Source organism: Quercus suber, unplaced genomic scaffold (genome assembly GCF_002906115.3).
Source record: "Quercus suber isolate HL8 unplaced genomic scaffold, Cork oak 2.0 scaffold_845, whole genome shotgun sequence".
In the NCBI taxonomy this organism is placed as follows: domain Eukaryota; kingdom Viridiplantae; phylum Streptophyta; class Magnoliopsida; order Fagales; family Fagaceae; genus Quercus; species Quercus suber.
In genome coordinates, this window is record NW_027070275.1 from 55,094 (window position 1) to 67,111 (window position 12,018).

The window sequence follows — 12,018 nt, forward strand, 5'->3', positions numbered from 1 at the left end:
TTTTGTTTGATATAGCTCTTAATATTTTGAAAGTTTAAAGGAAAAATAAAAAAGAAAAATACATTTTTTTTCTCCCTAAACTACACCACATTTCACACTGACCCTCAAACTAAAAGAATGCACCATCGATCACTCAAACTAAAACATGTATAACAACACTTTACTCCTTCCCATCACTTTCTCACTTAAGTTTAACAAAATGTAGTATTAAAAAACCAATTTACCCTCAACCAAATGTTTTGGAGGGATGAGTAGATTAATTTTTTAATGCTACGTTTCAATAAACTTGACCCCAAAATAGATGAGAATTAGGTATTACAACGTTATAACTTTTAAGGGGTCAATCCTATCTTTCAATAGTTCATGGAGTAAAATGTAAAATTATATATAATTTAGGATGAAAAACATGTAATATATATATATAGTGTAATGATCATCACAAAAAGATGCTAAAAATACTACAGGTTTAATAAGGTAATATTAAAAAGGCAAGGACGTGCGAGTCATTAACAAGTAGTAGTAGGCCCTCTTGTTGGTGGAACAAGCCATACCATCCAAGCAAGAACAACCCACACCGAAAATCTCTCGTGATGAGCGCGCGAACTCATAAAATATAATAATAATAATAGAAACAAAAGTGATCAAAAAAAGAAAAGAAAAAAGAAACAAAAACAAAAACTCAAATCAAATGCTTTCTTCTACTAGGATTCCGTAACATTGAAACTTATCAGATCACTTCTTCTACATTCTCCTCTCTCCCACCGGAGGTCCCTTTTTTTGCTACTGTTACCACAATCTTGAAATGTCGGTGAGTTTGTGTTTTTTCGTGTCATATAATTTTAGTAAAATTTGGGTCTTAGATCCATCATGATTTGTAGCTCATTACCATTTTGGTTGATAGATTTGTTTTGTGTTTGATGCGAATGTCTAAGATTTCTTTCTATGCTTTAGTATGTCTTATTGTCTTATGCTTATTGTAGGAGAGGAAAATCAAATATATTTTTTAAATAAGAGACAAACCAAATGTAACTTTAGACACTCTGTTCTTTTTTTTTTCTTTTTCTTTTTTTTTAATAAATTTTTTCTGTCCTTAATTTTCTTAGCAAGTGCAAAGTTGGCAAGCATACATGGAATCGGAATATGAATGATCGGACCAATAGGTTAGACTATTCAAATGTACTTGATTTCAATCTACGTTAAAGTTGAACTAAACATGGGGACCTTAATTCAAGCGAAGAAATGAAATTAGAATGTATGTTTCTTTTGTATTGCTCTTTAGCTTTGTGGCTAAGAGATATTGCTTGTGTTTTATTGTGGAAAATTCTTTAGTATATATTACTGGGGCAATGCTACCTCCTCTCACATGAATAACGAGGTCGAATTGTAAATATAATTTGCAGATATATTGTTATGTGCGTGCGAGTAGGGAGTATTGCTTTCAGAGTACTGAATAATTACTAGTTATCATCTCATGTAAACTAATTTCTTCACTAAGTTGTTGTGAATTTTGAACATGAGCTTTAGGCTCCACAAATTGGATTAAATTGAATTGTTACAGTACTCGTTATTGTCCCAGTGATGCATTTTAGCATCCAATGATATAGCATGGCTTCATCATATCACTCCCTTATGAATTTTCAATTATTCAGTATACTTTTTTGCCAACTTCTCTTATCCTATGTAGTCTATCCTGTCTTGCATATGTTCCTTTTCTTTAACCCTTACTTCATTGCCATGCTATTCTCAAATAACTGATTTCTACTCTGTCCTTGTATGACTTAATTTGTATTATGCTTCTTGCTTATTGTTCCTTATAAAGCTTTCCGTTTTACCTCTAACCATGAAAAGTGCCTTATGTAGATTTTTTGTGCAGGTCCCAAAGGACCATACTGATCAGGGGATTGAAACAAGTCCCCAATCATCCACGACACCAAACTGGATAATCAATGTTTCAGACGAGATGGTAAAAATAAATTAGGCATAACACTAGCTACTGCTATTAATAGTATAATTTTATTCATGATCTGGATATTAGTTGTGAAAATCCTGCTTTTATATTTGGATTTTTGAATGCATGTATTTTCTTTTGGAACTTTTCCGCAACAGCAAGAATATTATTGGTACTAGCAGTAGCCCCACGAATAATTATAAGAACTATGGCTTCATAATAATATGAGGTCTTTTTGAGGTTGTGAATGAGACTTAGTAATTTTTTAAAGTGAAAGTCAGGTTTCAATTCAATCACTTATCTACCTATTTGTTAGTTTCAATAACAACTTCTCAGGTTATCAGTCAAGAACTTGGACTTACACTAAGATTTTTTTTTGTCTTAAACCCAATTGTAAAATTTGTCTGGCATTCAAGCATTCAACTTAATTCAATGTAAATGACCATAAAGTTTTGTTTTGATGCATCAGTCCCTTGGTGAAAAAGTAACCAGATTTATTTCTTCTTTTACACCTTACAGATAAGAACAGTTAAGGTTAGCAACATTTCTCTAGCTGCTTCCGAGAGGGATATCAGAGAATTCTTTTCATTTTCTGGTGATATTCACTATGTCGAAATGCAAAGGTCAATATGTTTGAATTATATGTACATTAGGGTTGTCAGAAAAGTCATTCTGAAAAAAGTTTGGTTATACTCTTGGCAGGGAAACTGATAAGACCTGGCTTGCCTATGTTACCTTCAAGGATTCACAGGGAGCAGATACAGCAGCACTCCTATCAGTATGTCCGTCCATAATGGTGTTTGAACTATTAGTTCTTATACTTGTGCAGAAAGTTTCTTAAGTCAATTATGTGAGGTTGGGGAAGGTGTTGAGATAATACATGAGCCCTAAAAATCCCTTATCGTTAAAAATCAAAAAATTTGAAACGAAATAAAATCATAAATAGTAAAACTCTGAAAATTTACAACATCGGGTAATTTAAGTGTTAGTCCTCTGTGTAGAACTCATTCAGAATACTGCATTAGTAAGTCAGCTAAAGGCATTGACCAGGCCTAATGCAGTAGAAGCACTAAAGGAGTGGGCCTCAAGGTGTCACTTGATGGCATTGACCACAACTCAAGGCAAGCTTGGATGCATCATTCGTGCATGCCTTCCTAACACTCTTATGTTTGATTTATACCATTTGAATATTTTACTTTAAAAAAATATATGTACCTATTCTAATTTTTCTTACATGTCAACCCAGGGAGCTACAATAGCTGATCTTTCTGTCTCCATTACACCTGTTGAGAATTACCAGCTGCCCCCTGAAGCAATCCCACCAAGCTCGGTAAATCATATAGCTTGTTTAGAATTATATCTTTATATTTACGTCATTAAGGATGATTATCCACTCCAGTGCTACACTTGACGTGTAAATTTAGTGGAATATGGCTAATAGCAAGTAGGAGAATAATTTTTGTCCATTTTTCTGGTGTTCAGGCTCATATTCTTTATTTATTTTTCTTCAGATCTTATGAAATATTGGAGACTTTACAGTTCCAAAAGAAATAAAATAATGTGCATCATTTGGTCACATATGGAGATTGCCATATATAGTAATACTTGAAGTTATATTCTAGATGTCAGATATTTAAAGGGCAAAAATTAGCAATGAGCTGAACTTCTATATTTTCAAGTAGTATATATGATTTATGATACACATGCACACACACATCTATTTTTTAAATTTCAGCAACTAAATGCATATGGTATAGGCTCTTGCTTTTAGATGTTTTAGTGTGGGTAGAGGCTATTCACACGTGTCTAATCTCTAAAATATGAAATGGTTTTTCTATCAGTATATATTTATTGCATTGCAATAAATATTAATTTAGACAATAAACGAAAATTATGAACTTGACAGAGTGTATATTGAACCACCACATTTGCGGCCTAGTGGTGTTCTAAGTTCTAACCATCTTCAAAAGAGAATGACTATGTGAAGTTACACTGAATCTGGTTTGCTTTGCTTGACTGCTGTGTTTCTCTGTCTGGAACACTTCAGATGAGATATTTCTCTCTTTCTTTCCTTCTTTGGGTGAAATTTAAAATTAATGCTGCATATGTGTGGATTTATATGAAGTAACTTCGTCTCTCTCTCTCTCTCTCTCCCCCCCCCCAAAAAAAAAAAAAAAAAAAAAAAAGTTTTCCAAAGGCAATTCCTTCTTTCTGAACTTTCTATATATTCTTCTTGAAAGGAGAAAATGCCAGCTGCTACTGGCTCTGCTGTTAAGAAGGCTGAAGATGTGGTGAGCACCATGCTTGCTAAGAGTTTTGTCTTGGGAAAGGACGCAATTAACAAGACTAAAGCCCTTGATGAACGACATCACTTGACATCAAATGCCTCTGCCACAGTTGCTTCCATTGACCGTAAAATTGGCCTGAGTGAGAAGCTAAGCATTGGAACCACAATAGTCAATGAAAAGGTGAGAGAGATGGATGAGTGGTTCCATGTGTCTGAGAAGACAAAATCTGCTTTTGCTGCTGCTGAACAGAAGGCAAGCGGTGCAGGATCTGCTATTGTAAACAATCATTATGTATTAACTGGAGCTTCATGGATTTCAAGTGCATTTGGTGCAGTTGCAAAGGCAGCTGAGGATGTAAGTATGATGACCAAGGAGAAGGTTGAAAAGGCTGAGGAGGAAAAAAAGGAGATAATTTATAGGCAAAGGACAGGGATCATCAATGATTTTGCACAGATGCATCTTGACGGGTCTTCCACAGCAGAGCCTCCAATGGTTCCACTCAATTCAGCTTATGATAGTAAGCTTGGAATGATATAACTGCTTTGGATTTTCCTTTCTCCAATACAGTTGGATTACTTTTCAATTTGCTGTGTGATATGCTTCAGTACAAAGATTCAGTGACATAGATTGCCTGTTGTACAATGGTGGGTCATGTTAATTGCTCTAGTGAATTTAAATTTTGTGGCTTGCTCCTTAAATCTCCATTGAACTCAAATATAGGTAAGAAATTTACTCAAAATATATATATATATATATATAGGTAAGAAATGTACAACTGGCTTTGAAAGGAGTTGCTCTTAAGTCAAGTGGATAGCAGTCTTAGACTACTTTCATCATAAATTTCATTTTGAAATAGAAATTTTTGTTCTTTTGTTTTATATGAAGTAACCTCCTTTGTCAGCTGAAATATTGAAATGCTACTGTCCTCCATTTAGCTATAGAATCGTGTGTTGTTCCTGGTAATGAATTTATTTATAATTTTTCCAACTAGAATGTCGATTTTACTTAAGTAAACGATTCCTTTATGGTATATATTGCTTCTAGGTTTTTTTTCCTTCCAAATTCTCTTATGGCCTGTTTGGTTAGAGGGGGGAGGGAGGGAGAGTAGAGTATAGTTGTCTGAAAACTAGGCTAATTTCCAGCTAACTCTACTCTACACCCCTCCCTCTCCCTCAATCCAAACGGACCATTAGTCTACCAAGAAGTTAATCTCATTTGCTAATTAAATGTCTTCTTGGGTCTTGTTTCATGAATCATTGAACAAATTTTGTGGTTGTGTATTTCTATCTTCTATCTTTCGCTTGATTTACTACTGCCAGCTCAATACATGATGATTTGAATAAGTTTGTACACATATGGATTGTAACAAGAGGGGGGATGTTGGTGACTTACACTGTAAATCATTTGAAATGAAATCTGATGCATCGACTGCTATTCTGCTAAGAATGGTAATGGTCAAATTGGGTGGCTACAGAGGGCATCTCAATATGGTGCAAGTTAAAGGCTGAAAAAGCCCATGAGGGTAGTGTGTAAAGATTAGGGTTCTATCACTTAGCCGAAAGAATGATAGAAGAGGTATGATGAAACGGTTGGTGGGGCATCATAATCCAACATCTAAAAGCAATCAAGTGGAAAGTTTGGCATTGTGTTTGTTCCGAAAAAAAAAAAAGGAAGAAGAAGCTTGTATTGGTCTATCATTTTTTGGACTCAACAATGAGTGCGAAATAGTGGTGTCAGGGACACTTTTAAAAGCTAATACATTCTGGTAAGGAAGCTAGTTTCAAGTAGCTTGATGATACGCAATTATGGGGTTGCATTAAATTAAGCTGCACAACACTCGGGTTAATTGGCATCTAATTAGGCAACTTCCGAATCCCAAAACTAGTTTTATCACTTGATAGGATATCAACCAATCTCCATGGTAGCTTTGAATGCCACTGAACAAAATGCTCTAGCCCAAAAACTAATCCTCACTACCAGGATTTGAGAGAGAGTGAGTGGGGGGATTCTGTATGAAGATTTAGACTTGCAAACACCATAAGCTTCTGCCCTCAAGGAATGGAACAGGAAGTTGCTTCCAAGCACAGCCTTGGCAGGAATATTAATTCACTAAAACTATGAACTATGATAGCATGCCCCTCCATCAGAAAACTAGGTGGTGTGGATAGCTTTGTTTCCACTGAAACACCGCATTTAAAAGTTAACAGTAAATGATTTAGATGACCAAAATAGGCTTAAATATACTTTTGGTCCTGAATTTTTGGGGTGGATTCATGCTGATCCTCAACAAATTTAGTGTTTCACTTTAGTCCTTAATATTTTGAACTACGTCATTCTCGTCCTTGTCGTTCTGACAGACACTTTACAGCATTGCTGCTCCCACATTAAGCACAGCAACCACTGAACACTGCCTGTGAAAAGACCAAAGATCTTTTGTAACGCAGAATGAGAACATAAGAAACAAAGCCTTTTTTTTTTCTTTTATGGGAAGTAATCCTCTGCCTGTCATTGCTTGCATAGGAACAGATGAACGAGTTTGAACGTTTAGGGCTTACTGAAAGAACGTACAGCTAGAATTTTTACTTTTATGGGAAGTGTAAAACAAGCAGCCAGTATGTGTTTACATTGAAAAAAGAATCAGGTTTTTGTCTTATTAATCAGGTATTAGAAAAAAGATCACCTTTTGAGCTACATTTTCACCCATGCCTTTGGGATGGGTGAAGAAAATTTCAACAAACAATGTTTATTGTCCCTTCCCTGCTAGCATGCCATCATATGTACCTTAACAACCACTCGAGGTTCTGTTGCAATAAACACAATATCAGGAAACATTGTAGCTAAATTCTAATTAAATGAAGATATTACAATTTTTTTTTTAAGTTCTCATGTGTAGCAATGCCTTAGTGGATTGGACTATTTCACTTGTTGCAACTTTGAATCTGAGAAATCGCACTGAAGAAAAGTAGAACAGAAGAGAGGATTTCATTTTACTTCCATACCTCTATGCATTCATGTAAATCGTGATCTTTTGTCCTGATGTGAGTCTGCAAAATCAAATGTTAACTAAATGAAAAACTGAAGATTTTGATGCATTTTATAAGATAACAATGGGCAAACTAAAGGGGATTTTCTAGTATTTCCAGGAACTAAAATGGGAATTGAGTGGAAAAGAAAGAGGTGGAGCCTGAGAAAGGGGACATGGGCAATAATAGAACTTATAGATTATGAAATTTTGACTAGATTAAACAAATTTTATAAAGCAAGACTGGAAATTTTACAAAGTTTTATATACAAAATCGAGATTATAGTTTATAAAGCAATGGCCAATAGCTTTTTTAAGCAAAGTGGTAGCATATTAGGGAGGGGGAGTTGTGTGGCCCACTACTACTGTTCATTGGCATCTGTAAGCACTGCCTGAGGCTATCAGCGGTGGCCCAAACCAGCTCAATTTTATGATGCAGCAGTTAGAAGCCGCAGACCAGAAAATTCAATAAAGCTAGTATTGCTATGTTCTAAGCATATATGTATACCTCAAGTACTCTTTGGAATGCATATTGTCTGCTATCTAGACAAGCCAATATGACAAGAGCTGCTGCAATTGTTGAGGGCCAGTAGCATAGTTGCTCTTGGACTGAAAGAACTAGTACTGCTAGGTACTTGGCCCTCTTCTCTAACTCTGCATCAGCTTTAGCAGCTTTCAGGTAGAACCTATGATGTGTTTCAAACTAGGCATTAATAGGTAGTGGAGACAATGCAAGCTGCAGTTAAAACTTTCTGGCTAAAATAGTAGTTGGACAGAGAGATGAATTGCTCAATGCGAAACTCAAGACTACTAAGAATACAATGAGGGGTAAAAGGATGTACCACAAGAAGTTGTGAATGGTGGGCAAGAAACACTGGAAGTTGAGGATCTCTTGAATCAGCCATTCCATGGCCACGACTTCGAATCTGCTGTACACATTGCTTCCCGTGAAGAAATACTTTTCCTGAACGCTACAAATCCCATCAGAAAATTTACAGTCATCAAAATTCTCATCCTTCTGGGAAAACTGATGATTGTACTAATCATCTTAGCTTCCGAAGCAATTAAGTGACAGTTGTCATGATCATACCATTGTGTGATTGAGAACATGGTTGGAATAGACTTATTGCAATTGAACAAAGAATTGGACAGAGAATTTGGAAAAGGCGGGTATTCATGCTATTTAAGACAAGAACACGAGCTAGAGCTCTCATAAATTTAGCAGTAACTCTTCTTTTTTTCATTCATTTTTACTAGAAGTCTCTTAAATAGGAACCATCTAAGAGAAATGAAACTGCATTCTATACTCTTTGACATATGAAATGACACGTTAAGATATTGTGCCTATGTTTTTCCAGAAGATGGCTAAAGTTCCCTGATACTGTCACATGGCAATAATACTCATTGTAGTAAAATATCATTTCCATTTAATAGTGAACCTGTTACTATGGCACAAACCAGTGTAAGTGGACTATTAAGAGTTCTTTCTATATATGCTTCTGGGGAACTTTGCAAGTACGATTAGGAAAGATGAGAGAAGTGTGATTTACCTGTTGTGGGGCTGTTTCTCTTCAATCCTAGTGGCTAATGTAAGACAGGCTATTCCAACAATTTGAAGGTGTCTTTTGTCTCTGAAGAAACCTTTGCTTAGGAATCGGTCAAGGAGGGTAACTCCTAGGAACATCGTCTCCTGGTGAAGCTCCTTTTCAGTACTTTGCTGCCCATTCATACCAAATTGCACAAATTATCAAACTGGCAAGTAACAAAACTAACAATAATATAATAAGCATCAAAATCTTTTAAATAAGAAGTAAAAAAGACAATGGGTGCACTTCTTTCTTTCTTTTTTTTCTTTTTCTTTTTTTCTAGAATAAGGAGTGTAGAAGAGCGACCAATTGGTGGAAGACTTTGCAACCATTATAACACATCGGTTAAGTAACCAATACTTGAATGAGCTTTGATGGGAATGGGGATCCACAAGTGCTCCCAATTTGTAATTTCGAAATTCAGCCACTAGACAAGTGTGTACATGCTCAATATTTTTGTAGTTATAAGATTTTTTGAATCATATTCATATATACTAAACAATTAGTGCTCGTTGGTGAAGTTAATTACTCTTTTAAAAGAGGAATTAAAATGAGCGCTGATTATTACATACTGGTGTGTATGGAGTGTGTGTGTCACTTCATTCGAAATTGTATTTTCAAAACATAATTTTAGTTAAAATGTAAAATTGTACCATATTTGTAATAATTAGTTGTGTGCAATAAATATTAACGACTAGAAACTATCGGTTTTGTTATTTATATATAGACACTTGAGGTTACTTTCCACACTGAATCATACCCTCCATATGTATGAGAAAACTCGTGAGGAAAAATTGTCCAACAAGCTTTGACACTTAACACTGTGCCAGCCTAGATTCTATTGGCCACTACCACACTGTATTCATTCAGTTAATAGGGAAATGCTAACGTAAACCATAGCACCAAAAATGCATGCAAATGACAAAATCACCCTCGGAATATGTACTACTATCGGATACAGCTTCTTTATCAGTTGCTAGCCAATGGAAGAAGTGCAAAACGAGTTATTAGTTAGTTCCAAGTTCTAACATCTGAGTGAACATTTAAGGAGAAAAAGTGCATGGTAGTTCAGTTTTCTATAAAAGCTGACGTGTCAAAAATGACTGGAAGGAGCAATGAATGCAGAAAAGAAGTCAATGCAGAGAATCTTCGCCCCTTCTCTAACTGAAACTAAAACGTGTTTGTTTCAACTACGGCGATTAATTGAAAACATGAACGAAGACGTGATTACGTGGACTCTCTCGCTCGCTCAGTCACTCACTCACCTCAACGATCCAGTGGACCATTTGTGATCGTAGCTGAAGAACGAGATCGCCGTAGTCTGTGGTGGAGCAATACTTCTCGGCGTAGTTGTATGGAAACAATTGCCTTCTTTCTCTGTTTCTCAATGCCACGTAGCTCTCTTCGTCCACCTCATCTTCGAACCTCCTCACAGACTTGAATAAAAAGCAAAATTCGATGATTAAAATTAAATTAAATAAGATAATTAGATTTTAATTAAAACACGCAAACTGCACTACTCTGTTTGGTTGCCAAGAAAACAAACGAAAAAAAAGAAAAGTAACAGAAACCAATCGAATTGCATTGCATGAGAAGCTTACCGTAGATTGATGATGATTTTCGTTTTCGAGGCGTGAAGAAATTTTGGTGTCAAGAGGAGTAGTTGAGCGCGAGAAATCCTCTCTGTACTGAAGGAGCAGAGAGAAAGTACGCGAAGGAGTTGAATCTCCCTCCGAGCGCTCCGAAAATTCGCTTCCAGTTTCGAAGAAAATAGATGGAGTGTAATCCGAGAACTCTAGGTCAGAACTTTCCAGGAAAATTTCCGATTGGAAGCTAGACGAGTATTCGGAGACGTCTTCGTATGAGAATTGCTCCGTACAAGCGAGATCGGAGTCGAATTCGAAGCTCTTTTGCTTTTGATCAATCGTGGACTCAGAGTTCGGAACCGTAATATTCGCGTCGAAGAAATTTCCTGAAATCTCAGAAAATTCAAATTCTGATGCTCTGTTCTCGACTTGTTCAGTTGCTTCCTCAGCTAATTTAGCAGCAGAAGCAACCGAAACGGCCTCGTTTTCATTGAACCTGGAATCTGCTTTTACATTTCCGTCACTGAAATTCAAAATTCCATCGGAAATTTGCTCAATACAAGAAATCTCCGATTTCGAAACCACTTCGGAGCCTTCTTTTGCTTCAATCTCTTCCTTAATTTCATTTAGTTTTCCACTTCTGCCCTTCAACTTGGAGCTTCTCTCCACGAAAACTCCAGCATCAACTTCAGAATTCGATTCCACACACGACGACTCAGACACCTCCGCTTCACCAACTTTACCTTCATTTTCCTTCCTTCTGTAATACGATCTGGTAACTCTACGAACCGGTGCATTGGCCTTAACCACAGCTCCAGAGCCTTCAATACCACCGAGATTTCTCTTCCTCAAGTTCGAACTCGGCTTGTTCTCCGATCCAACGGAGACTCTGCTCGAATCGCATGAAACTTCGCTGCCGAAGTAGGAGCAAGAGCTAGAGTCCACCGGAAAAGAAGATAAACCAGAATTCTTACCAGGAAGAGTTAAATTCAGAGACGAATATAGAATCGGAGAGATCTGTGATCGTCTCCGGCGAGGTAGCTCCGAGCGGAGCTTCTTCTTGATGAGCGTTGCTGGTTTTGTTTCGAGCTTTCGCTTCGCTCTGCTCAGTGCTACTTTCATTGTGAATGGTTTTTTTGAGTTTTTGTATTCCGATTGAGCTTTTTTTTTTTTTTTATGAGGATTCAGTTTTGGGAATTTGGTTCTCTGAATTTTGAGAGAGAGAGAGAGAGAGAGAGAGAGAGAGAGAACGGTTATGGAAGTTGGGGCGTGCGTGTGGAGGATCTCAAGGAAGGGTTTATATATGGTGTGGTCCCACGTCAGCATGAATTTCTTGCCCACGTCCGTACATGGTCAGATTGCGTCTTCTTTAGTCTACGGGCGGTATTGGAGCCTCCGGTCAAAGCTCATGGTGCATCAAGGCCGTCCACGTCAAATATCGTTGGTCTTTCCCTTGGCTACAATCATTAGAGACTAGGGAGGGGTTATGATGAAAAAAGAGCGACGGATATTATACACAACACTTGTTCTTTAAATAAAAATAAATAAATAAAAATTCAAAACACTCTAACATAAGTTGTTATGTATA

General features: G+C 36.6%; 2 protein-coding genes across 5 annotated transcripts; one reads left to right on the top strand and one right to left on the bottom strand.

Annotated features, from left to right (window-relative positions):
• The first annotated feature begins 552 nt into the window (after positions 1-552).
• Positions 553-4,934, top strand: LOC112029965 (binding partner of ACD11 1). 4 transcript variants are annotated; one of them, XM_024062648.2, is made up of 7 exons: positions 553-808; positions 1,104-1,160; positions 1,861-1,963; positions 2,468-2,571; positions 2,651-2,726; positions 3,195-3,278; positions 4,189-4,934. In XM_024062648.2, the coding sequence occupies exons 2-7, from the start codon at positions 1,141-1,143 to the stop codon at positions 4,771-4,773; spliced, it is 972 nt and encodes a 323-aa protein (XP_023918416.1). In that variant the 5' UTR covers positions 553-808; positions 1,104-1,140; the 3' UTR covers positions 4,774-4,934. The 4 variants fall into 4 exon arrangements, with proteins under 4 accessions (XP_023918416.1, XP_023918413.1, XP_023918414.1 ...); XM_024062646.2 differs by having other exon boundaries at positions 768-808; positions 1,874-1,963; XM_024062645.2 differs by lacking the exon at positions 1,104-1,160 and having other exon boundaries at positions 556-808; positions 1,874-1,963.
• Positions 4,935-6,784: 1,850 nt separating this feature from the next.
• LOC112029982 (cyclin-SDS) lies at positions 6,785-11,577 on the bottom strand. Its single transcript, XM_024062663.2, has 7 exons — positions 10,446-11,577; positions 10,110-10,280; positions 8,809-8,975; positions 8,101-8,229; positions 7,767-7,944; positions 7,236-7,280; positions 6,785-7,037 (listed from the first exon to the last, which is right to left on the bottom strand). Exons 1-7 carry the CDS (start codon positions 11,550-11,552, stop codon positions 7,008-7,010), a joined length of 1,827 nt encoding a protein of 608 aa, XP_023918431.1. The 5' UTR covers positions 11,553-11,577; the 3' UTR covers positions 6,785-7,007.
• Positions 11,578-12,018: the final 441 nt, after the last annotated feature.